We start from the raw sequence: 27,843 nt of genomic DNA, 5'->3' as shown, positions 1-27,843 counted from the left end.
TAGCTAACTGCCAGATTAGCCCATGGTCAACCCTCCAGGGGTCACATGTCAGAGTGGATTGGCCAAAGTGTAAAAGTTGGTGTAGAGAGAACTGCAATCCTCAAGGCCTTCCAAAAGACTTCCCCATCAGCTACTCTACACTACTTTAAATCGTTCTATCATTCATTATTAAATCCAGCAAACAAATAAAAAAAGGCCTTGGAGACCCAGAAAAAACTTTTGGCATCACAATATTGCAGCACAGGACCTATATGGCTGCAGGTTAGCTACCCTGGTATAAGATATAACAAGAATCAATGACAAATTCTACACTCAAGATTTAGGAAGTTATGGGAATGAGGGAGAGTGTGAAGAAATGGTCAAGAAAAGCAGTGAAATGTTCCGTTATGGTACTATTTCATCAGGGGATATATCTCTTAAGAGCCTGTGGCTTATGCAAAGAAATTACACAAGTCAGTGCACCGAAGCAACATTGTACAGATCACCATGAGCGTTGTAAGCAAGTGTGCCATTTTGTCATGGCACCTAATTCCAACTATTTATTTATTTTTGTCATGGGTCATGTTCTTAAGGAATACCAAAACAGTTTTCACAAGACCAAACAAAAACTGGAACAGAGTCCGGCTGAACGCCAGTTTGATTTTAGCGAGATGTATATCTTTGGAAAATTTGAAACCTTTCATCGCCGCCTACTTAAGATTATGCAGATCTTTGATACCATCAAAACCTACTCAGTTTTGCAAGACTCTAAGATGGAAGGACTAGAAGTGATGGCAACGAAATATCAGGTATGCAGAATGTCTACCTTATGCATTTGATCCTCAGTAGTTGAGCCCCTACCTAATAACACACTGATATACTGCACATCCTTTCTTAACTGTAGATCAGGGATGGGGAACCTGTGGCCTTCCTGCTGTAGGTCTTAAGGGGCAGTGGGCAATATTCAATTAAGTTCTTGTGGTAGTGCAAGGAGTAGCGCTAGCAAAATGGGATTCCCCCCTTCCCTGCACACCTGCCCTGTGCTGTCCCCAGAGGGTTGGGGGAATCCCCAATGCAGGTGGAGGAAAGAGGAAGAATGTTCCGTTGTGCAAGGAAAAATCCTTTCACTAGCAGAACGTTCACCTTAGTGCTACTTTCAATACAATCCAGTATTTAAAAAGAAGCATATTTTAGTATAAGGTAGCATTTTGTCAATTTGATAGGATAGGGCACATTCCTGGGCCAAGAGAAGTCTCACTCTGCCTCCCTTCCATCTGTTTTTCCTTGTTCTTGCTGGGCTTGGACCTCTCCAAGCCCATGTTAGGTAGGGAATGGCAGTCAGTCATAGAACCACATTTGCCACCTGCCAGTTTTCTGCTATTATCATGCTCACACGACAGGACTGCTGGGCCCCAACACTTGCCTGGGTATGTTTTGTCATACCAGAAGTTTCCTACACGTAGTAAAGGGATAAGGTTAGGCTAGAACTCTTCCCTCTGCAATTGTTTTAAATGGGAGATTATTAGTATTTTTGTATAAAGGAGCATCCAATCATGATACAGCATAGACAGTTTACCACCGCAGTGAGAACAAGGCCAAAATAGGAAGTCGAGTTTTTCAGGTCCAAATCTAGTGCTCGCTATGTGTTTTATATTGATTTTCTACCAAGTTAACTGTAATGGGTTCCTCCGAAGAATCCAGGGGATTGTAGTTTGCGGCTGTTGAGAAATCTGTTAGAGATCCCTAGCCCCCTTGCAGTTGCTGACTGTTCACACAGTAAGGTATCTTATTGTACTTTCATTTGTGCAGACCACAGCAATGCGGGAGCAATGGGAGGTAACTTACCCCAGGCCTGTTAATGCTATGATTTGTGGTTATGAAGATGACTTCTTTCTGGAGGCCTTTTATGAAAGAAAATAACACTGGGATTTTGTGCTTTTAACCCCTGCACTCATCTATTTCTGTACATATCCTCTGTCAAAATAAATAATTGCACCAGAGTGTGTTCTAAAGAAGTGTTGCACATTTTTGCATGTTTGAATACTAAGTTGACTTTTAAATGAGAACTCATTAGATTGAGCCTTTTCATGTGCAAAGTTTTATTATCTAGTTAATGAATGCAGCCTGAGTCTTAGCGTTATAGCCTATTCTGCCGTAAATTTAAGGTGCGTACTTTGGTTTTGTCATTTGAAAGATGTATTCTTAGGGTAGAGCAACAGAAAATAAATGTTTAGCTCTCTGCCACAAACATACTGAAGAGATTAGTGTCACCTTTGTAACAATATTGACTCCCAATTATATTTAGAGCATTGCTGCCACTATAAAGAAAAAGCAGTACAACTTCTTGGATCAAAGGAAAACTGATTTTGACCAAGACTATGAAGAGTTTTGCAAGCAAAGAGATGATCTTCATGTAGGTTTGATAGTCATCAATTTCTTTTTATGGTTAATCCTAAACATTGTATTTGGGTAGAAAATTTCATTAAAAAGGTGATACTACAGCATTAATATTGTGGTTTTCTTTCGATTTAATATATTTAAGTATGTTTACTTATCAAGAACAGAAAGAGAGAAATAGCATTCTCAGAGATCAGAAATGCTATCCCTGCTTAATGAATATTCCATCTGGCACATTTTCAGTGTCATAAAGGAAATCTTTCCATTATAATTTCTGAATGGAATTGCACATTGCAGCAAACATGGCACTTTTACACACAATTCTTCCCCCATGTGTTCAACCTAAATACAAATAAGTAAATAAATAAAATTGCAGATCAAGGAAAACACAACTAGTGCATAGATATAAAGATGTGTATATAATAAATCAGGTACAATGACAATTAACAGTATTCAAAAAAATGCAAAACAATGCAAAGCTGGATAATAACACAATAAATAGTGTAATGCTTGTGAATACACAGAATTAATACTTAGTCCATAAACAGTACAAAACCATAAAAGGTTCATTTTCTTTATAGCAGTAGAGTAGATGTTTTATATCAATAGAATGAATGTTGATGAATATTCTGGATTGTGTTTACATTTCAATGCTTCATTAGAAAAATCTACTGTGTTGACCGTCAGCCAATCTTAACTACACAACACAGAATATGAATTAGCAAACAAACGGAAAGCTACAGTCCGAAATTTCTGTTTCTTTGCAAATTCATATTCTATGTTACTCACAGGCTTTATACTGTTTACTGTATTATCATCCAGCTTTGCATTGTTTTGTCTTCGTTTTGAATATTGTGTTAATTGTCATTGTACCTGATTTATTGTATACACATCTTTAGATCTATGCATTAGCTGTGTTTTCCTCGGTCAGCAACTTGGTTTTTTTGCATGTTTCATTGAGGGACTCCTCCTTTGATTCTGCAACCTAAGTGCAACACTTCAGTTTTCATGGGAATGAATGGCAACCATTCATTTATAGTGAAGAAAATAAAGGGCTGCATTCAGGGTCAACATTAGAATGGAGTTTAAATATTGTGGGTGTGCACAGGATTTGGACAAATCACAATCCAGACTGGCTACTTTGGACAGATTTGGGGCTTGTCCAAGCTCGAGTGGGATCTTTTTAACTCTCCAAACTGAAGCTGGGAGTTGGACATAAAAAACAAAAACAAAACAGTGTAGGCAGTGTGATGATTCTGGATCCACAGACAAAGTAGAGGAATGAGGAATGCCTTGAAGTAACATGATTCTTCGAGCCTCTAAGATAAACTTGTGCGACAACTTCTACAATTTTGGAACTGCCTGGATCACATGACTTTAGGTCACATCTTGAAATAACCAGCTTCTTCATACTAGGAATGCCTCTCAATTATAAACTGTATTACAGTTTATATTACAGACAGTGTGTCAGCAAAAACTGAAACATTTGTTTTCAGTCTTGCTATATAAAGAAAACACAAGGGTGGGAAGAGAAGGGATAGAGACTGATAGGTGTAGGTTCTAATCAGAGGGGATGACTTTACCAAGACTCTTCAGTTATTGTTCTTTGGGGGAAGGGATGTTGAAGTAATGTGTCACCTTGTTCTTGTCTGTTCTTCTACTGGTGCTTGCTTGGAAAATGAGGAACAGTCAAGTCCTTCTGCCTGTGTCCCACATGCCCACATATCCATTCCTGTGAAATCAGTTTTGCATTTCATTTCTGTGACTTTTGATGTCAATTGAGCAGAACACAAGCCTGGTTCCCCCCTTCCCATTCATCATAACTCCCTCGCCCTTGCCCCATCCCTCTGAAATTTTGCAGATGAGTTTTGTAGGGCTCTTCTATGATGCATGCCATTCTTATAATGAAATTGTTGCCCTCAAAACCATAGCGAGGGAAGCCTTTTAGTTCTCCCCTCACATGAACTTTAAATGTGCCTAGCACAAAATCCCCTAGACCTATTTTGTCTGTAATTTGGCAGGTTTCTTACCTAGGGATATTTCTATGCTGTATTCTATTTTCATACAAATTGCCAATAAAACAATTGGGAAAGTGAAGTGAATCCTTTTTTAGCCACCCGTAATAGCTGACCTTGCAGAAGAACAACTTCAACTATCCTTCTGAAATGTGGAAGGCTGTGTCCACTCAGAGGGGGGTACTATACCTGATAATTCCATCCAACTCTGTAAAAAAATTAAAAGAACTTATAGCCATTAAAAAAATTCTCCATAATAGTGAATGGGAGTGGCATGAAGTTTCATTTTTCTGAATTCAACTTCAGGATTCAGCTTTAGACCCCAAGTGGATTATGGTCACCTCCAAATTGTTTAAATATTTTCCAAAGCGCCAAAGCAGGCTCCAAACCAAACGTCATGTTTGACACCTCCTCCCACTTAAATATTGTCCCTTCCAATGATCACCCTAGCCATTGAGAATAAAGACACTCCTATCTGACTAGTCCTTCCTTGAATTATATTTTTTGGTCACACTAAATGACTTGGAATAAAATTAATCAACATCCTCCATCATATTTTCCTCCTGCAGCAACAATTACAGGCGTTTATGGATATTACCTTTGAAAAGATTACGAACACCGAAAGAGCCCTCAGTATGATGAAAAAATTTGAAAGGTAAAAATGTTTCATTTTAATCCTTTAATAGGAAAATACTGGTACCTCTGTAACCCTTTCATCTTCTGTTTTTGAATCAAACCTTGAAAGTGTTGCTCACAGATAGCAGGACATGAATTTCCTTGGCATATGGGGTTATCATCTTGGATGAACAAGAAACATCTAGGCAGAAACAGTAAGCTCCTGTAAAAGAGGTCCAGTAAGGTCTAGTAAAATAGGCACAGTCAATGTATATCTGAAGAACTGTCAGTACTGGATGAATGGTACAAGTTATCTATTCACGAAGAAAACAGCACTGATCATCGTTGGTAGTAGTTTCCTCTTCATACATGATAAATGGTCTAATTTATCTTGACCCAACCTTCATTATTGTGCCTAAAGGTTCATGCATATTAGTAACTCAGACAGGAGGCTTAATGTTTAATAATGTCTCTGAATATGCACTGTTTCCCTTTTTGTGGAGTTAATAGGATCATCATCATCTACTTATACACAGCAGCATCCATGTACAATGGTGTCTTAAGAAGACCATGGAAGATTCTTTGTTCTTACTGCTTTGTTTTGTTTTTGTTTTCTGATAACTGTTATGATATGATATGGGAATGACCTTATTTTATATCTAGTTACTGTATTGTATACATTGTACATTTTCTGATAGTTGTTGTTGTTGCTTTTTTAATGATGTTACTTATTTATTTATTTATTATTATTACATGTCTATACCGCCCCATAGCCGAAGCTCTCTGAGCGGTTTACGACAAAAAAATCAATATACAATATATAATATACAATTCAGAATTAAAAGGAAAAACAATGCACCACATTTTAAATAAACATAAGTAAACAATAAATCTCAATAATATACATAACAGAATAACAGAATAAATAAAACAAACTAAACATAGCAATTATAACAGTATCTACAACATATTCTCCATTGTCCCATTGTGCTTCTCCCAACCTAGCCCCATCTTCCATAACCAACTTCTGGCCAAAAGGCGGGGTACAAATAAATCTATAATAATAATAATAATAATAATAATAATAATAATAATAAGAGTTTCTTAGCAAAAAAACAGATTGCCTACCTGCAAGGGGCTTTGTTGTTGTTATGTGCCTTCAAGTTGATTATGACTTATGGTGACCCTATGAATCAGCAGCCTCCAAGAGCATCTGTCATGGACTACCCTGTTCAGATCTTGTAAGTTCAGGTCTGTGGCTTCCTTTATGGAATCAATCCATCTCTGGTTTGGCCTTCCTCTTTTTCTACTCCCTTTTGTTTTTCCCAGCATTAGTGAATCGTGTCTTCTCATTATGTGTCCAAAGTATCATAACCTCAGTTTCATCATTTTAGCTTCTAGTGACAGCTCTGGTTTAATTTGTTCTGACACCCAATTGTTTGTCTTTTTTGCGGTCCATGGTACCTGCAAGCTCTCCTCCAACACCACATTTCAAATGAGTTGATTTTTTTCTTATCTGCTTTTTTCACTGTCCAACTTTCACATCCATACATAGAGATCGGAAATACCATGGTCTGAATGATCCTGACTTTAGTGTTCAGTGATACATCTTTGCATTTGAGGACCTTTTCTAGTTCTCTCACAGCTGCCCTCCCCAGTCCTAGCCTTCTGATTTCTTGACTATTGTCTCCATTTTGGCTAATGACTGTGCCGAGGTTTTGATAATCCTTGACAAGTTCAATGTCCTTGTTGTCAACTTTAAAGTTGCATAAATCTCCTGTTGTCATTACTTTAGTCTTTTTGACATTCAGCTGCAGTTCTGCTTTTGTGCTTTCCTCTTTAATTTTCATCAGCATTCGTTTCAAATCATTACTGGTTTCTGCTAGCAGTATGGTATCGTCTGCATATCTTAAATTATTGATATTTCTCCCTCCAGTTTTCACACCTCCTTCATCCTGGTCCAGTCCCGCTTTCTGTATGATATGTTCTGAGTATAGATTAAATAAATAGGGTGATAAAATACACCCCTCTCTCTCACCCTTTCCGATGGGGAACCAATCGGTTTCTCCATATTCTGCCTTACAGTAGCCTCTTGTTCAGAGTATAGGTTGCACATCAGGACAATCAGATGCTGTGGCACCCCATTTCTTTTAAAGCATTCCATCGTTTTTCATTATCTACACAGTCAAAGGCTTTGCTGTAATCTATAAAGCACAAGGTGATTTCCTTCTGGAATTCCTTGCTCTGTTCCATTATCCAACGTATGTTTGCAATATGATCTCTGGTGCCTCTTCTCTTTCTAAATCCAGCTTGGATGTCTGGCATTTCTCGCTCCATATATGGTAAGAGCCTTTGTTGTAGAATCTCGAGCATTACTTTACTTGCATGTGCTATTAAGGCAATAGTTTGATAATTACTGCATTCGCTGGGATCCCCTTTTTTTGGAATTGGGATATATATTGAACACATCCAGTCTCTGAGCCATTGTTTAGTTTTCCATATTTCTTGACAAATCTTTGTCTAAATTTGGACAGATTCAGTCTCAGTAGCTTGTAGCAACTCTATTGGTATGCCATCAGTTTCTGGTGATTTGTTTCTTCCAAGTATTGTAAGAGCAGCTTTCACCTCACATTTTAAAATTTCTGGTTCTTCATCATACAGTTCCTCCGTGAATGAATCTGTCATCCTGGCATCTCTTTTATAGAGTTCTTCACTGTATTGCTTCCATCTTCCTTTTATTTCATCTTGGTCGGTCAGTGCATTCCCCTGTTGTTTATACAACATCCCTAGTCGTGGTTTAAAGTTCCCCTTCATTTCTCTAATCTTTGTAATAGGACTCTTGTTCTTCCCTTTTTGTTGTCCTCTTCTATTTCTATACACTAACTATTGTATTAGTTCTTTTTGTCCCTATATACTAGTTGCTGTATTGTTGCATTTAGGGTTCTGACCATGTTTCTGTCTCCTTTTGCTTTTGCTTTCCTTCTCTCTTTAACCATTTTAAGAGTTTCTTCAGTCATCCATTGAGGTGTGTTTGCATTCTTCCCTGATAATGTTTCTACTTCACTCCATAGTTCTTCTGGTTCTCTGTCAACTAAGTTTAAAGCCTCAAACCTGTTGCTTATTTTATCTTTATATTCTTCTGGGATGTTATTTAAATTGTATTTTGGCATTATGATTGCTTTGTTGTTCTTTACTTTGATTTTAGATACGACCAGTTCATGAACTGTACCACAGTCTGCTCCTGGTCTTGTTTTCACAGAAAGTATGGAACTTCTCCATCTTCTGCTACCAATTATATAATCAATTTGATTCCTATATTGACCATTTAGTGATGTCCATGTGTGCTGTCATCCTTTTGGTCGCTCAAAAAATGTGTTTCCAAGAAACAAATAATTGGCTTCACAGAATTCAATAAGTCTTTCTCCTGCTTCGTTTCTATCTCCTAAACCCCATTCCTAGTTCTTCTCTGATCCCTACTTTTGCATTGCAGTCCCCCTTGATTATCAGTACATCTTGTTTTGGTGTGTGATCAATTTCTTCCTATACTTGTGCGTAAAATCTCTCTAATTCCTCTTCTTCTGCGTTTGCTGTTTTAGTATAGACTTGAATGATGGTTATGTTAGTAGGTTTCCCATTTAATCTCATTGATATCACTCGCTCAGACCTTGTGTTGTAGTTCCTAATTGTAATGTTGATACGCTCCATTTCTTGCTTGACATTTTCTAACTTTTCCTGGTTCATGGTTCTCACTTCCATGTTCCTATTGTGTATGTCGTACAACTTCGGACTCTCCTTTTGCATCTAGCCTCTGGGCTTCCTTTTGGCTTTGACCCAGCTATGTCATTAGTCACAGCGCTACTCGTACTTGTCCTTTGTTCTTCCCCAGTAGCTCGTTGAGTGCCTTCTGACCTGGGGGGTCTCATCTTCCAGCACTATCTTGTGTTGCATTTTGGATTCTCTGTTCACAGGGTTTTTGTGGTAAGAGATATTCAGAGTTGGTTTACCCTTGCCTTCCTCTAAATCTGGATGCATCTTAGTCTGGTGTCTCAGCTTTGTCCATTCCACCTTGGATGCTCCTGCTAGGATTCTAGCTTCTTGGTCTAGTCTCCTGACAGCATTGCTCTCAGTTTCTTCAACACACTCAAACCCCCTCACCATGTTAAGGTATGCATCCTAGAGGGGGCTTACAGTCTAAAATAAGCAACGAGGAAAACAACATAGGAGAGGAGAGACAAGAATACATTTGCATGAATGTACAACTTATTTGTTGTACATTATTGTTGTTGTTGTACAACATTATAGTTGATGTACAAACAACTTATTTGTTCATGGTCAAATGATGACCGAGACATGGCTTATGTATGTCCAGCCCACCTTTTGGCATTTAAATTTGGTTGCATTAGTTTGCCCTAAGGAACCATGTCATATGAGGAAATATGATTCTATAGGGATGCTGTAGCAGCCAGTTTCCTGCCCTGGTGGTAGGTTGGACTAGATGACCTTTGATGTCACTTCCAACTCTATCATCCTATGAAAAGAAACTCATGCATTGAACTCTGTCTTCACAAACGTCTTTCAATGACAATGCTTTCTCTTTGTAGACTAGGAATCCCTAACCTTGGCATTGATGACAAATATCAGATAATCCTTCAGAACTATGGCCACGACATTGAGATGGTTTCTAAGCTATACTCCAAGCAAAAGAATGACCCCCCACTAGGTCGTAACCTTCCTCCCATGGCTGGTAAGATCTTGTGGGCTCGGCAGCTGTTCCACAGAATCCAGGAACCCATGAGTCTTTTTCAAAAGCACCCCACAGTTCTACAGACAGCAGAAGCCAAGCCCATCATCCGCAACTACAACAGGGTGGCTAAAGTCCTTCTGGAGTTTGAAGTTGTCTACCACAGGGGGTGGCTTCAACAGGTAATATGACATACTGGATATATTCATAGTGGACTTCATGTGGCATGAATGATGCTCATGCCAGTCAAATGTAATACTTCTTCATTTAATTTACTACTTATTGGCATAATAGTAAATCATTGTAGTATTTCTCCTAGCTGCCTAACACAGACCGCAAATGCTGGTCTGGCCTCTATATTCTGTGATTGGCATTCCATATACTGACTAGCAGCACAATTATGCAATTAGAAGGACAAATTAAATGTAAATTATCCAGAGACCCTTTGGCCAGAGTACTTTTAAGGGCCACATGCTGTATCATTCTGTTGATGCCCAATTTGATCAGAATTAGGAGGTTGTGCTACCCAACATGTAACTAAATATATGCAAAGGGATGATGTAAAATCAGGCATTAAACTCAGAGCTTGGAAAAGTTACTTTTTAAAACTACAACTCCCATCAGCCCAGAGCTTGGAAAAGTTACTTTTTTGAACTACACCTCCCATTAGCCCCAGCCAGCATGGCCACTGGATTGGGCTGATGGGAGTTGTAGTTCAAAAAAGTAACTTTTCCAAGCTCTGATTAAACTGCTTGGGATGGGCTTATTGCTGCCTTGCAGCAAGGGTGACTAGAGGTTGGGGCCATAGCTCCATGTGTGTGTGTGTATGTGCAGAATTTATTAGTATAATACAAGCTTTGCATGCAGAAGGTTCAGTGCTTTGTATCTTAAGCTCGCACAGAAATAGGTTGTTGCTTCTGGAACGGAAGGAGAAGAGACCCAAGATCAACTCTGCTTCAGAGCTGGGCTTCTTCTGTTGCTGTGAAGTGTAGCAAATGCCATTTATTTTCCAGCTTTTGCTGGTGAGGAAGAATGAACTGTAGTTTGATTGAAATGCAGAACCATAAAAATGTCCAGTAGCTTGCTGAAATGTTGCTTCCTACTCCTGGTGTGGACACTAAGGATACGTCTAAATCTATTGGTGAGGTTCCATACTATTGAAAGGGGCCACTGGTTGGCTTCCTCAAGTGAATGGGGCTGGCTTCTTCAAGTGAATCGGGTAAAAGGTCATCACTTACGCATATCTAGTTGCATCACCTAACTTCTTCCTGAAGCCAACCTATAGCAATATAATATAACTTTATATTGCATCACTTAATACTACTATGATTGTGAAATTTGTGACAATGGAGTTGCTCAGTGTTATTGTTCTTAATAATAATAGTAATAATGGCACAAATACCTGGGTTAAAAGCATTTCCATTGAAAGGCATGGGATGTTCCAAGAATCTATGGAAAACCTTCCAGCTAGTTAGAAGAGCAAGATTCTGACACTGGCTTGTAACACAGTTGGTCAGATGCTGATATCTTGCTGTGTTTGTTTTTGTGTATAGCAATAGTTTGGAAAAGGCCAAATATGAGGTAGTAATGATGAGAATAACGTCTATAACATTTCTTATCTGTAGGTTCACCTAACTAGAGCAGGACTTCAGGCATCGTTATTGGTGAAAGCTCCAGAGACTGGAGAAATATTTGTCAATTTTGACCCAGAGATTCTCACCTTAATAAAGGAAACAGAATGCATGTCACGCATGGGGCTAGAAATTCCACCATTTGCCATTGCTCTTCAACAGAAACGCGAGTCCTACAAACAGAACTTCAATAAATTACAGGTATTCTTCATCTATGGGAAACTCTACCTCTTTGCAAGCAAGTTACTTTGGAATTCCAAATTAAATACTGGGAATACTCTGCCATCTTGCTGATGTCCCAGAAAAAACATCCTCGTGTACAGTGTACTTCATTCTGCTGTTTACAGATAACTATGTTGATAAAATGGTTTAAGTATCTCCTAGACTTTTAACTCGGCTCAGTTCCTCTCTTGTTTAAATTGCTATGTAGTATTTGCTGCTACATTTATCCATACATAGCTAAATTTGATCAACTCTCCAGTAAAACTCGGAGATATATCAAATACAACGATGAGATTAACTAATGCAAACCTTTGTCTCCTCCACTTTTTTTTAAAAAATGAGGATCCATGTAAATTATCATGTTATTGGTAACCTAATAGCTTTTAAAGCGGGTCTCCACATTTTGTGACGCCCTGCCTTCCTGGAACCGCAAAAATAAAGTGGTTGTAAAGCACCTATCCAACTCATTGGGTCACAAGTTGTGCAGGTATGCCTTGAATCTGTGAATAAAGGCTTACGACACAGGCTGCCAACCTTTTTGAGCCAGCAGGCACATTTGGAATTTTAAGGAATGGTTGTGGGTGCCAGTCACAAAATGGCTGTTGTGGCGGTGTGGCATAACACAAAATGGCTGCCATAGGGTGTGTAGCATAACACAGAATGGCTACCACATCTAAAAGAGCAGAAAAAAGACAGGGCCATAAAATGGTGTGGGCATCCCCCATCAATGTGGAAAGGCATGTACATCAACCTCAACTACACTTGCTCACAGAGAAGCTCTTTGCATCCCGCCTCTGTTCAGAATGGTAGGGAGGGGGATATCCAATCCTGCTATCTAATGAAATGTGGGCATGTTTAAAGGTGAGCATTCATGTACAAGAGGCTGAGCCACTGCAGACAGGAGATGAGCAGGAAGAGCAAACTGTCTCTTATGCATTGTGGGTTTTTGAGAGGATATTTACTGAGACCTTTTGTGGGTGCCATAAGGGTACTGCTGGGCACAGTGGTGCCCACAGGTGCTACATTGGCAACCCTTGGATCATGCTGTGTGTTTATTGTTCTTGTTGGGCCTCATTTCAGATGATGATGGCAGAGTACAAGAGAGTAAAATCAAAAATCCAAGCTCCCCTTCATGTGTTAATGGCTCCCCATTTGGCCAAAGTGGATGATGCTATCCAGCCTGGTATGACTACACTGACCTGGACATCTTTGAATATTGAGAAGTACTTACACAATATTTTGGATAAGCTTGGTAAGTCTGAATAAGGCACTTTCCCTATTAGAACTGCAAGCAATGAGCACACAAATGTATTAATTCTCAGGAATGAATTCAAGTGTGCATTATGCTCTGCTCAGTCTTGGTAATATGCTGTTGGTCCAAAGCACTACTTTCATAAGATATATTAAATGACATCAAACAGGCAGCCAGCTAAAAGTATTACAAAATTCTCCTTTTGGATTGACTTTTGTCATCCTCTCTTGAACAAATGCTGAGATAGAGACTTTGAACTTCAAGAAGCCTACCATTATTGCTTTGGATAACTCATCCTTTTCCTTTTCTCCTTACAGATATGAGAAAATTATAATGATATGGAATGTGATGGTCTTTTGCCAAACTTGATCTTTAGCACTAGGTGTGGGCTGGGAGCCCCAGTTGCTGACCAAACCGTTGCACAACAATGGGAATGGTTCTGAGAAGCAGTGTGTGTGTCGGGAAAAGAGTGAATGGGTTAAACACCCCTTCCCTCCCTGCTATTTCCATGCTGCAGATCTGTATTACTGTGTATTCGGGGATGCAGTACCGGATGGGACTAGGGACCTAGCATTTGAGTTGGCTCTCGCTGAGAGTACCTCTTGGGTAGGAGAACAAGAGGCACAATCTGCTTTAGATGAGTCAATGGTCAAACAGATAGATGAAATGGCAAGGTGCCCACTTCTCCCACACCAAAACGGGAACTCTTAACATCCAAGAATCGACTAACCTAAAATATGAGGCAGAACAACTAACAATCGAGCAGCTGTTTGAAATTGAAAAATGGACAAATGACATGCTCAAGGACCTAGGTTTAATCAATTTTTTTCTGGCAGAGTGTAGTGGGTTACTAACTACAATGGTAGAACTTTGTAGAAGGGGAAATATTGGCTCCATACAAAGGGAAAATAAGCCTGGGTTTTCCCAGAGTGCCTCTAATGCTGATAGGCCTATTGGACCATGCCCTAAGCATAGTCTGAAGGTAATTATGAGAGGAAATAGCAATGGAAAAAAGAGTAAAAATATAAAGTGCATAAAAAAGAAAAAAGAAAGGGCCCCCCAAAGGTTACACATTTGGATAGGAAAATGAATTTTAAGAAATTATTTAAATTGGTAGATAAGATCCCTAAGAAAGTAAAGGACAATGTGTCATCTAAAGGGGGAAAGCCGTCTAAAGGGAAAATGAGCAGAACTCAGAAAGTTGAAGAGAAACCATTATGTGATCAGTCAACTAAAACATCAGTTGGACTTCCTCTCTCTACTGACAGGAACTGTAGGCTGAGGGAAATGAAAGACCCATGGAAATTTGTGCTTCATAACCAGGGACTGAGGCTTGAAACTGGGGCAAATGACCAGAGTCAAGGGCCAGAAGAGACATCTGATTGGATGGTGTCAAAAGATGAACAAAGTTGGAAGTTGAGGCTTGTACATCACAAATTGGTTTTTTCAAATTATCCTAAGCCAAAGGGTGCATTAACCCAGCTACAACACAAACTTCATTTAATACAAATCTTAAAACCAATTTCCCCTGCAAAAATCTCTGCTCCAGATATTATCCATATCGAATACCTATTTTTCAATTATAAATATGCCCATGCTGTAATCGGAAGTCGAATCTCCGGTAAAAGGGGTCGAGGTCCACTCAGCCTTCCATCCACCCATGGTCGGTAAAATGAGTACCCGGCATATGCTGGGGGGTAAAGAAAGGCCGGGGAAGGAACTGGCAATCCCACCCCATATATATGGTCTGCCTTGTAAACGTCGCAAGACGTCACCCTAAGAGTCGGAAACGACTCGCACTATAAGTGCGGAGACACCTTTACCTTTACCTTTATGTTTCTAGAATGTTTGAAAATATAGCCCCCGCCATGCCATTAGTGAAGGGAAAATTATGGGATGACCAGTATGAAAGCCTATGCGCATATAAAGTGACCAGAGGTGAGAAAGATCTTATAGACCTGAATGATTCAGAAGTTACCTATATATCCCAAGATTGCCAAGACAGGAAGGACTCAGGAAAATTAGGGGAAAGAAAATGTATAACGAACTCAAATAAGATCTGTCTGTGCTGGAATGTTTTGGAAATGATCTTTTCTCTGAGAGGAAGAGCTTTCCAGTCTTAGCTGGTTCTGCACCTGCCCAAACTCAAAAATGGCAAAGGTCATCTAAGGGAAAGGATTTTTATAATAATGAGGAGAAAGTGCTTTTAGAGTCATTTTGTGCTCTGACTCTAGAGACACAGAATGAAACAGTGTTGAGTCCTTAAGAGATCACTTGATTAACATGCAGGCAGAGCAAGATGGACTCATTGAGAAGGAGGGTACACAACAGGTAGCAGTAGACTGCGGTTCTGCTCAACAGGGAAACAGGCTGAAGGGAGGGGTGGAAAATGCACAGAAGCTCCCTGGCATGGAAAGGAGTACGAGGAATTGCCTGGTTACAGCCGAGATAAATCCCCTAGTAAACAAAATCGAGCCCAGTTGTTCTAGGAGCGACATAGCCCCTAAAACAGGATGAGCCCACAATTCGATGAAATTGAGTATCTGGAGCAGGATCTGGAAAATTGGGGGAAGCAGAGCAAAATTCTGGAGGGTACAAACTGACATCATAAACAGCAGGTCACAGGTTTGCCAGACCCATTGATAGTGGCATCAACAGCTGGATCCCCAAAGAAGTCAAAAACAGGAAACTATGATCACGCTGACAGGTTTGTAGGTATCATGTCTTGGAATATAGCTGGGTGAAAGGCCAGAGCCTATGACAATGATATTATCGAGTATTTATCTAAGTATCCAATGATAGCACTGCAAGAAACTTGGCTCATGGCAAAGGATGAGTTAGTGTTACCAGGATTTACATCATGGGTTAACTCAGCACAGAAAATAAAATATAGAGGCAGAGCTATAGGCAGTTTAGCCATTTTGGTTAAGGAAGAGCTGGGATGGAGGGGAGAATTGGTTGGTACAGCAGCCCTGACTACCAGTTCTTTGGTGGTAAAATTCGTGGTTCAAGTTATGGTGCTTATCCTGGTAAATGTTTATATACCACCAACTACCTCGCAATATTCTTTGCCTGATATTTGGGTGCACCTTGAACAACTATTAGAGGAGCTGGGCACTCTGTTTATGCCCTGTTTATACTACTGGGGGATTTTAATGCCAGAATAGGGCCATCTTTGATAAAGGTGGCTGAGCTGTGTGGACTTTCGGAAGATGGTCTAACAGACTCGGTAGATTTGAATTACTGGAAATCCAGGGATAAGAAGATAAACAAAGCTGGTGTAAATCTGTTTAGGATAACATATATGTTTGGATTACGGATAGTAGGCAGCAATAATCCTAACATTCCGTACCCTTTTACTCATTTCTCTGTGTGTGCAGGCAGTGTGCTTGATTATATCTGTGTCTCCAGAGGGAAAGTTCACTTGTTCACGGGTGTAATAGTAAATTCTAGGGAAGATAGTGATCATCAACCCATAACAGTGAAGATAGCCGTTGAATCTGATATGAGGACGGTGACCTACTCAGATCAATGGTTATCACAGCAACTGGAGGTTCAGGGGGAAAGGAGATTGAAATGGCAAAAGGTGAATGTGAGCAAACTTAAAGACTTCCAGAACTCAATTATGGGCAGAGTACTTGGCAATATAATTTTAACCCCTGATGCCAATATTAATGCAGTACTGGAAGCGTACCAGGAGATATGTAATAATTTGAGACCTTTTTTAAAAACTGATACAAGCCCAAATGAATTAAAGCCTATGAAGTCTTTATGGTTTGACACAGAGTGTAGAGTATTGAGAAGGAAATTGAGAAGACAGATATGGAAAGCACATGCCTCGTTTGATCCTGAGATACAGAATATCATGTTAAAACTTAGAAGTGATTATAAAAAATTAATCTCAATTAAGAAATCACAGTTTCAGAAACTTTTCTGGGCTGACCTCGAACTGGCAGGAACAGGGTCAAATTCTGCCTACTTCTGGCATTTGGTCTCTGGCAGACTCAGAGAAATAAAATTTACACTTGATATTCCTATTCCAGCCCTAATCTGGGAAAGGTTCTATTCAAACTTATTTAAAGAAGAAGAAGATGTAAGGACAGTTAGTAGTTTTCCGTGGGCATTGGACATCACCTCCCTTCCTTTATGGTCCTTTATGTAACGGCATTTGAGATTAAATCTCTTATACAGACAATGAAGAACAATAAGGCCCCAGGTGACAACTTTCTGCCCCCAGCATTGTTTAAAAGCGATGCTGACTGGTGGGCCTCATTATTGGCAGGGCAATTTACCCATATAAACAAGACAGGCTGCATCCCAAAAGGTTGGAATCTTAGTATAGTAGTCCCAATATTTAAGAAAGGTAAGCAGCAGGATCCTAGAAACTACAGACCAATTAGTCTGATTAATATCCCAGCCAAAATTTATGCAAAGCACCTCTTGCATAAAGTAGAGGACTGGGCGGAAGAAAATTCTATTTTAGCTGAAGAACAGGCTGGTTTCAGGAAAGGCCAATCTACCTTGGATAACTGCTATATATTACTCCATTTGATAACTAAGTATTCCACAAAGGGTGAACAGCTTTTTGCAGCTTTTATCGATTTAAGTGCAGCTTTTGACTCCATAAATAGACGTCGTCTCTGGGAAAAGCTGTCAAACACAAATATAGACAGGAGACTCTTATTCCTAATGAAAGCACTTTATGCAGAAACTTTCTTGAAGGTCAGAACAGGCTCAAGTTTGGTCCTGACAGACAAGATCGCGACACATAAAGGTGTACGCCAAGGTTGTATTTTAGCACTGTTCCTTTTTATATTAATGATATTGTCGTTTCGCTCTAAAATCAGAAATACCATATGCCCAAAATCTTAAACAGAGCGGTTAATATATTATTATATGCAGATGATATAATCCTCCTGTCAACATCCCAAATTGGCCTGAGAAGACAGCTAAGACAGTTTAGCTCCTACTGCACAGAAAACAACCTGGTTATTAATAACAATAAATCTAAAGTAGTAGTCTTTGGTAGAAAGAGGAAATCTCATAGATGGTATATTAACTCCAAAGAGTTAGAGCAGGTAAAATCTTACTGCTATCTTGGTATTACCTTCTCATCCTCAGGATCCTGGGCGTCACATATAGAGAAAACTGAAATGAAATCTGTCGCCAGTTTGCAATCCTTAAACAGATTGCTAAACTATAGATACCCAGGCTCACTACGCCCTGTTATAAACATCTTTAAAGCAAAGGTGATACCAATGCTAATTTTCGGCGCCGAAATTTGGGGCTTTGCAGATCTTTCTAAAATCGAAAATATTCAAAGCCACTTTTTGCATATGATTCTAGGGGTTTCAAAATCTACTCCAGCTTATTTAACTAGAGCCAAACTGGGCATGGATAAGATCTCAGGGTTAATATATGTCAGGATGGTAAATTACTGGTGCAGAATAAATAACCTAATGGAAGAAAGGCTCCCTAAGATCTGCCTGGAGGAACAAAGGACATTCCCCCAAGGAAACCTTTGGTTGCAGAAACTTTTAGAACTTCTCCCAAATTTTGGTTTCTCTGTTTGGGCATTGAATCCGAGGCTGAACATTACTAAAAAGATCTTTATTTCATTTATTTATTTCATTTCATTTATAAACCGCCCATAGCTAGTAGCTCTCTGGGCGGTGTACAACAAGATTAAAATACAATGTTACAATAATATCTATAACGAGTATCAGCAAATTTAAGCTAAAACATTAAACATAAACATTAAAACGTTAAAATGCCTGGGAGCATAGCCAGGTCTTAACCTGGCGCCTAAAGGAAAGTACTGTAGGCGCCAGGCGGATCTCTTCAGGTAGGCTGTTCCACAATTCGGGGGCCACTACAGAAAAGGCCCTAGATCTAGTAACAGTCCTCCGGGCATCTAGATGGGTTGGTACCCGGAGGAGGGCCTTAGATACTGAACGAAGCACACGGGTAGGTTCGTAGCGGGAGAGGCGTTCCACAAGATATTGCGGTCCCACGCCGTGTAAGGCTTTATAGGTCAACACCAGCACCTTGAATCTGGCTCAGAAACAGATAGGTAGCCAGTGCAAATGAGCCAGGACAGGTGTTATATGCGCGAACCGATCGGTCCCCGTCAACAACCTGGCTGCCGCGTTTTGCACTAGCTGAAGTTTCCGGACTGTCTTCAAGGGCAGCCCTACGTAGAGCACATTACAGTAATCCAATCTAGAAGTTACTAGAGCATGAACAACTGAAGCGAGATCATCACTGTCCAGATAAGAGCGTAGTTGGGCTACTAAACGAAGATGGTAAAATGCATTCCGTGCCACCGAGGCTACTTGAGCCTCAAGCGACAAGGAAGGGTCAAAAAGGACCCCCAAACTACGAACCTGTTCCTTCAAGAGGAGTGTAACCCCATCTAGAACAGGACGAGCATCTATCATCTGGGCAGGGAAAGAGCTCACGAACAGTGTCTCGGTCTTGTCAGGATTGAGTTTCAGTTTATTAGCTCTCATCCAGTCCATTATCGCGGTCAGGCAACAGTTCAGTACATGAACAGCCTCACCTGAGGAAGGTGAAAAGGAGAAGTAGAGCTGCGTGTCATCAGCGTACTGGTGGCAACGCACTCCAAAACTCCTGATGACCTCACCCAGAGGCTTCATGTAGATGTTAAAAAGCATGGGGGACAGAACTGACCCCTGAGGGACTCCACAATGGAGAGTCCAGGGTGTCGAGTAGTGTTCCCCAAGCACTACCTTCTGGCGACGATCCGCTAAGTAGGAGCGAAGCCACTGCCAAGCAGTGCCCCCAACTCCCAACTCCGCAAGCTTCCCCAGAAGGATACCATGGTCGATGGTATCAAATGCCGCTGAGAGGTCAAGGAGAATCAACAGGGCCCCTGTCCCTCTCCCGACAAAGGTCATCATACAGGGAGACCAAGGCTGTTTCAGTGCCAAAACCGGACCTAAAACCGGATTGAAACGGATCCAGATAATCGGTTTCATCCAAAAGCGCCTGATGTAGGTGTACAAAGAGTATCTGATGTAGGTGCACAAACTGACATAACTGCCCTTTTATCTGCAGGAACAGTGAAATGGTTAGCTAGCGTAAAACATGAGCATAAATATGAAAAATACCTGTCATTCCCCTTGAAAATGGAATTGCGTAAAGCCTTCACACGTTTACGCTTTGAACAAATGGACACAATGATGAAATGGGGGAGATTTTATGGTATGCCAATACATGATAGGTTGCGTGTCTGTGGAGATCCAGTTCCGGAGGATTTCGTTCATTACATACTCCAGTGCCAGTTATATACTGACATTAGAGAAAGTTATTTAGAACTTTTCCTAAAGAAAATGAAATTTTGGTTGGTGTGTGAAAGAGAAACTCTGCAACAACAAATCAGTATGTGATCCAAAGGGTTGCTGCATTTGCGATGAAGGCTGCTAGATGCAGCGAAAAGTTCCTGGACACCATTTCTGTTAATTGTCATAGAGATTCGGAGATATGAGTGTATTAAATGCTCTCTGCTATGTTATCAGATGTTATGTCACTCTGCTCTTTGCCATTGTAAGGTTTATTTGCTTTATAAGTTGTTTTATTTATTCTAAGGTCAGTCATATATTTTCTTATTCAATTTTAATTGTGATTTTTGAAATTACATGGAAGTCTTAAATTTTTTAATGTTTTGTATTCAGTGTCCCCTTGCAATGGTCTTCGGACTAAGCAATATATATATGTATATGTATATGTATATATGTATATATATATATATGTATATGTATATATGTATATATGTATATATGTATATATGTATATATGTATATATGTATATATGTATATATATGTATATAAAACACTGTGTAGTTGTTTGGTAACAAAGACCTGTGTCAGCCATTCCATGTCTCATTCTCTGGTCCTTACATTTCTGCTCTTCTTCAAAAGAATGATTGGATTTGATATTTTTTAGTTGTCCTCTTGAATATTTTGTTGATGAAAAGCCCTCTATCGTTCAAAGTTCCCTAACACATTAGCCCATTCATGTGTTAAAGGGAGTGGAAAGTGGTTTTTAAAAGTACCTGGCCTATTAACTATAGTCATTCTCTTCTGTGCCCTTCAAGCTGACCTTGAGCTGCTACTTGATCAAGTGAATGACTTAATAGAATTCCGTATCGATGCTGTTCTTCAAGAAATGAGCAGCATGCCCCTTTGCAACCTCCCTGAAGGTGATCCACTGAACTGTGAGCAATTCCTGCAGATGACAAAGGTATACTTTTGTAGGTCTCCTTTTCACTTAGGAGTTAAACCTGGGCCTGAGCTATACCACTACCTTCAGATTACAGACAGCAGCTCACATTATTGCTTGTTCTCTCTCTCTCTCTCTCTCTCTCTCTCTCTCTCTCTCCCCCCCCAAGCAACTCAGCATGTCAGGGAGAAGGCTAGATTAGAATTCTTTTCCCAAACATCTAGTTTTCTGAGTGGAAGGGACTATTTGTAGGGAGAAGTCTGGGCTGGGTTTTGGGGGGTTCATGTAGACACTTGTAGTAAAGAGTAATTGTAGGCCTCTGAAATGTTTACTTTGTTGAAGGGTGTGATTTATAATGAAATATAAGCAATTATAAGGGTGTACAGGACGTAAGATTTTAGTGCCATTTTTATTTTTTATTTCAGTTTTTGCAATGATGAAGATTCTTAATATTTTCTCCCAAAAGAAAATAATAAACATAATAAAAATTAACTTTAGTTTCCCATTGGTCTCTTTATGAATTGCCTCAGCCCTTTATAAGTTGACTCTCTGATGCTTTCTCATTCCTAAAGGGTATTTATCATTTCAATGGCTTCCACATATTGGAAAACTCACTGTCAGGCAGGCAGCAGGCGGACAAAGCACAGAGACGCTATCGCTGGCACCAGCATTAAGTAGAGAGCAGTCAAGCTATGTCCTATTAATCATGGGGTGGGGGCAGTCATCCCTGCCTGCTTGAGAAGAGGAGAATCTTGCATTTGAGAGAAAGGGAGAGTAAGAAAGAAAGTAAAAAAAACCTTTGTCTGACCCAGAATGCAAATGTCACCTTTCTCATTAAAGTGTTTGTCAATATGTGGACATGGGGGCAAGTGTCTGTCTCTTTCCCTCAGGCAAACAGTATCTGCATGATGTCACAGTGGTCAGTCTCCTTCAGGTGGGGAGCATTATCACGTGGTCACAATGGCCAGCCTCTCTCCTTCAGGTGGGGAGCATCATCATGTGGTCACAACAGCCAGCCTCTCTCCTTCAGGTGGAGCAGCATCATGTGGTCACAATGGCCAGCCTCTCTCCTTCAGGTGGAGCAGCATCATGTGGTCATAATGGCCAGCCTCTCTCCTTCAGGTGGAGCATCATCATGTGGTCACAATGGCCAGCCTCTCTCCTTCAGGTGGAGCATCATCATGTGGTCACAATGGCCAGCCTCTCTCCTTCAGGTGGGGAGCATCATCATGTGGTCACAATGGCCAGCCTCTCTCCTTCAGGTGGAGCAGCATCATGTGGTCATAATGGCCAGCCTCTCTCCTTCAGGTGGGAAGCATCATCATGTGGTCACAACGGCCAGCCTCTCTCCTTCAGGTGGAGCATCATCATGTGGTCACAATGGCCAGCCTCTCTCCTTCAGGTGGAGCAGCATCATGTGGTCACAATGGCCAGCCTCTCTCCTTCAGGTGGAGCATCATCATGTGGTCACAATGGCCAGCCTCTCTCCTTCAGGTGGGGAGCATCATCATGTGGTCACAATGGCCAGCCTCTCTCCTTCAGGTGGAGCATCATCATGTGGTCACAATGGCCAGCCTCTCTCCTTCAGGTGGAGCAGCATCATGTGGTCATAATGGCCAGCCTCTCTCCTTCAGGTGGGGAGCATCATCATGTGGTCACAATGGCCAGCCTCTCTCCTTCAGGTGGAGCAGCATCATGTGGTCATAATGGCCAGCCTCTCTCCTTCAGGTGGGGAACAGGGGCATGATCGGGGAAGCAAACGCTTGAGGGAAAAATCTGCTAGGCACAGTAAACACAGAACAAGCAGCAAATGCTTGCTCAAAGGAACAATCCCGTGTAATAATAGCTTTCACAGTGCCCTTGAATGGGTATGCACACATTGCTGCAGCCCTTTTGAACAAAGTCCTTTGCCAGGGTTTCTTTCTCTGTGTCTTAATACCGCTGCCTGATGTGTTTCCAGTGCCAAGTGGCTAACAGGATTGCCAGTCATCCTGATTCTTGGAGGAAAGGGCATTGATTGCTCTTTTTCCCCTCTGGCTCAAACTGCTAGATAGTTTTGCCTCTCAGCCATGACAGCATATTAAAACAAAGCTTAATTGTCTTCTAGTTAGATGAAGTTAATGTAATAACCTTCTGGAACTCACTGAAAGTAATGAACATCCTCAGTACCAGTGGCTTGGGTTGTCATTTATGGAATAAATCAGTGGTAAGACATTCTAATGACCGTTGGTCCTCCTTTTCCAGTTGAGGGTGTTAAATGTCAACCCTTATTGCTGATACTAGCCAAGTAGAAGGTCATAGAATCATAGAATAGTAGAGCTGGAAGGGACCCATAAGGCCATTGAGTCCAATAGCAGAGTTGGAAGGGGCCTATAAGGCCATCGAGAGTGAGGAGGATATGTTTGATTACATTTATTTTGTCAAAGTGATTTCTCTCATGTTTATCAGGCAGACATCTAAGGTAATCAGGTTTTCAGATAGATTTGTGGCTGTGCCCCTTTCTCCAGAATTGAGCTCCATTTTCTAGACACCAGCAAGCAGCAGTGAATATCCATAGTGTGTTAAGACCATGGATAGAAAGTGGAAACAGAAGTGCAAATCACTTGGGGCTGGTTCACACATGCATCTTGATCACTTGATGACTTCAGCATCAAGTAGTAGCTTGCATGTGTGAATGAGTCATGACAGATTGTCAGACACCACAGGAAGAGCTTTCATATCGTCTCTTGTCACCTCAGACACAACGTCAATGGAGTTGGTTGATGCATTCAGCAGGAAGCTGAGAAATGGTGAGGTCAAACAATGTATGTGCACATATGAACTAGTCTAACGAAAAGGTACTTTTCTTTTACTCTTAGTTGTTGTAAACACATCACAAGGGTGTGACTAATACATTCAAAGCTGAGCGGGTCACACCCACTAGGGTTAAATAATGGCAGATATGGTAGAGTCATATCTGATAAGGCAGAGATACTTTCAGGCAAGGCAAAGTCTTTCAGAACCTGATCAGCGCCCTGTAGAAGGGTCTGGTTGGAACATTGCCTAAACAGAGACTTTCTGAGCAGATGCCTTCTGGCTTATTTGTTCCTGCTGTTAATGTGGTATAGTGGTTAGAGTGCCACACAAGGGAGACTGAGGTTCAAAATAATTCCCCCTCAGCTGTGCAGATCTCACTGGGTGACCTTGGGCTAGTCATTGTCTTTCAGCCAAATCTGCCTCACAGGGCTACCAACAAATTCATTTAAAATACAATACAACATACCTATTTCTCCAGGCTGTGTGAGTTGCCCCTTTCTCTGTGCTTATGTAATGCTCTGAGAACTCTTGTTGCTAGCACTGCTAAGCCAGAATTAAACCTAAATAGCAATGGTTTTTCACTTTTTTTTTGCAGGAACTCTGTACTAAGGGAGCATGCACTTTGCACCTGAAAAGCTCATTGGTAGAGGAAGCAGCAAATGAGCTTATCAACACGTTACTGGACATGGACGTGCAAAACAAAGGGGATACTGGGGATATTCTGAGTGGCAGCAGAAATGAGGAAATGCAGGAAGGTAAGGGCTGACATCCCATTACATGTCAACTAATAGTTTATTTCTTGCAGTGGAGGCTAGTCTATTAGGGCAAATGGGGCACTGCCCCACCAGCCTCAGTCTGCCTTTGGTGTGCCCCCACCTGTCCCGCCTTACAACCAATTAGTTGGTGGCTCTGCCTGTCATTGGCTCTGGCTCCACCTACTGTTGGCCCCCTTGCCTTCTGCCCTGCTAGTCCCAATGGTCACCAGCTACCACTGATTGCTTGTCTGGGATGCTTCATGAGAACATGAATGGGTTGTGAATAGTGTAGTCAAGCTTGTGTGTCTCTGAACTAAATAGCCACAACAATGACGTTTTGCACTGAGGTAATCCAGATTCTACCCGAATAAAACATTAATTCTGCAGTCTGTACAGATAATGCAGATTTAGCCAATGTGAACATTTTTTCTCTCTTTTACAAGTTATTCAGATTTTGCTTGTCAGAGGGAGGAGTCAAGAGCTATAGAGGGCTCTGAACCCCTGCCTCTACTTGTTCAGCTACTCCTTTGGCTTCTGAGATTTGGAATGGAGGAAGAATCCATTTTAAATGGTAGTTCTCACCTGAGTAAGATTTGCCTCTTGTATCAAAATCCTGCTTATGTTCAAGCCACTTGTGCATTGTTGGATAAAAATATTTTAAAATCCTAACTGTATGCACAATTTTATAAAAAAATCATACGCAAAAATACCTGTATTATAATATTAATAAAAATCTATACTGTATTTCTGCATCATAATTTTCTAAATATTAATTCTTAAAGTATTTGATACAGTTATATGCATATTTGTATCTATCTAGTTGCTTTAAGAAACCTAGAGCATATATGCATATAATACGTATATAATATTTTACATATAATAATGCATATAATATGAGAGAATCATTTGTATTTTTAATGGAACCAGTGAAAAATCCCAAATTTGCCTCTTTTTGAGATCAAGGGACAAGATGTGAATTAATTAAAAAAAACACATGGATAAGCTTGGTGCTGAGATTTTCAGACAATTCCATCTTTGTCTGAGACTCCAGGTATAGCTCATATACTTTCAAGTATATCTTTGCAACCAAAAGATCTAAAAACTTGTACTTAAAAATAAAATACAGAAAAGCTGAGATTCTCAGGAAGCTGAGCTCTGTGCCAGTTAAGTTCTGTGGATTTTCTGTGCTCCAGAATCATCACAGCATCTACAGAACCCTGAGCCATTGTGAACAGTCCAGTGTATATAGTTGGGCATCTCTATTTGGGCTGGTATTAACTGGCTAATATAATGTAATGTTTCCTTCAAATCTATTTGATTCAGGCAGAAAATCATACCATGAAATAGGCCATGCATTCCACATGCTCTTCTCCAAAAGCAGGGATGAGGAACCTGTGTCCCTTGGCCTACTTTCATGTGGATGGCATGCAGGGGGGGGGGAAGGGGGTGGCAAAACGAGAGAGGAAGGCATGTTCAGGTGATCACCAAAGTATGGGTTGTATTCAACTAAGTCCTAAATTGATGAACCTAAGTTTGTAATGTCTATTAACTTCAGTGGATCTACTCTGAGTAAGAATAGCTATGTAAGAATAGGTGCACATGCAAGCCCTAACCCAAATATAATCTCTAGTGTTCCCCCTTTCTTACTCCCCATATTGCTCAGGGAAGGCATAGAGATGCTACTTACGTTCATTTCAATGCAATTAGATCTTTCTAATATCACTGAACATTAAAGTCAGGATCATTCATACCATGGTATTTCCAATCTCTATGTATGGATGTGAAAGTTGGACAGTGAAAAAAGCAGATAAGAGAAAAATGAACTCATTTGAAATCTGGTGTTGGAGGAGAGCTTTGCGCATACTATGGACCACGAAAAAGACAAATAATTGGGTGTCGGAACAAATTAAACCAGAACTGTCACTGGAAGCTAAAATGATGAAACTGAGGCTATCATACTTTGGACACATCATGAGAAGACATGATTCACTAGAAAAGACAATAATGCTGGGAAAAACAGAAGGGAGTAGAAAAAGAGGAAGACCAAACAAAAGATGGATTGATTCCATAAAGGAAGCCACAGACCTGAACTTACAAGATCTGAACAGGGTGGTTCATGACAGATGCTCTTGGAGGTCCCTGATTCATAGGGTCGCCATAAGTCATAATCGACTTGAAGGCACATAACAACAACAAGAACTTTCTGTGTGATCAGGGCCTCTGATAAAGCAGAGTCTTTGATCATGTGAGATGTTCTACCTTCATTCTCGTGAATGCCAGTAGAATCCCTTGGCAGACCTTTCCTGCACAAGACAGGGAAGGTCGAGGACTGAGCAGAGGTGCAATGCACACATTGATGTTCAGGGCATGCTTGTTTCTGTGCCCTTGGTCCCAATCACACATTGGTGCTTGTGTGTTCGGGCAAATACCTGTACACACCTGGAGAAAGAGGTGGCAGAGAGAAAGAGTGTCCTGTTCACTTTTGGCTCTGGCTTTTCCCCATTGCTGGCAATCTTTGCCAGACTCATTTTAGCTGCCAAACTGATGCACGGTATTGCAATAGTTAATGGTCAGCTTTGTAAGATATGCTAATTCTGACTGTTGAGAACAAATTGAGGGCATAGAGCTGCATGGGTAAATCATCATGCCTCTAAAAGTAGTACTAAGTTTTTGACTAATCAGAAGGCTACTGATTTAACTCCATTGATTTGTTATTCCCAGGAGCAGATGAGGAAGTGCCACTGGACACTTTAGCGTCCTCACACACAGCTAGCCAGATTTCAGCAGGCTTGTCTTCCCCTTTAACCAAGAAAAAGAAGAAGGAAATGGAGATACTAGAGGAAGAAGCCCAAGAACTGCTGTCCCATTTCAATCACTGCAACATTGATGCTCTTCTGAAGGTTACTCGCAACACCCTGGAGGCCATACGCAAGCGCATTCATGCTTCTTCAATGTTCAGCTTCTTAGGTAGCAACTGTCTTGTTCCAGCTGGGCAAAATCTTTTTCTCAAAACTGTGGTTAAGATTTTGAACATTCCATATTCTTATAATGTATTTTTGATGGAGGTGGTGGTTGTTGGTGATAAATGAGACTGCACCATTGGGTATACAAAAGTCTATAACATTTGGCTTTTTAATAAATCAGCCAGGGGTGGCCCAAGATATTTTGCTCCTGTCTTCCTCCTTTTTCATGACG

At 40.6% G+C, this 27,843-nt stretch overlaps 1 protein-coding gene across 7 annotated transcripts in view; it reads left to right on the top strand.

Moving 5' to 3' along the window:
• DNAH5 (dynein axonemal heavy chain 5) overlaps positions 1-27,843 on the top strand; it is a 196,844-nt gene that overhangs the window by 35,974 nt on the left and 133,027 nt on the right. For all 7 annotated transcript variants that reach the window (XM_061589366.1, XM_061589341.1, XM_061589331.1 and 4 more), the window contains 9 exons: positions 573-788; positions 2,285-2,392; positions 4,961-5,046; positions 9,608-9,929; positions 11,373-11,579; positions 12,681-12,852; positions 20,973-21,118; positions 24,489-24,648; positions 27,370-27,615. In XM_061589366.1, the coding sequence (XP_061445350.1) occupies positions 573-788; positions 2,285-2,392; positions 4,961-5,046; positions 9,608-9,929; positions 11,373-11,579; positions 12,681-12,852; positions 20,973-21,118; positions 24,489-24,648; positions 27,370-27,615 (1,663 nt within the window). The remainder of the gene's footprint in view (positions 1-572; positions 789-2,284; positions 2,393-4,960; positions 5,047-9,607; positions 9,930-11,372; positions 11,580-12,680; positions 12,853-20,972; positions 21,119-24,488; positions 24,649-27,369; positions 27,616-27,843) is intronic.

The sequence above is a fragment of the Rhineura floridana genome, chromosome 1 (assembly GCF_030035675.1).
Source record: "Rhineura floridana isolate rRhiFlo1 chromosome 1, rRhiFlo1.hap2, whole genome shotgun sequence".
Classification (NCBI taxonomy): domain Eukaryota; kingdom Metazoa; phylum Chordata; class Lepidosauria; order Squamata; family Rhineuridae; genus Rhineura; species Rhineura floridana.
The sequence above is the reverse complement of the archived record's forward strand: the minus strand, read 5'-3'. Positions and strand labels throughout refer to the sequence as shown.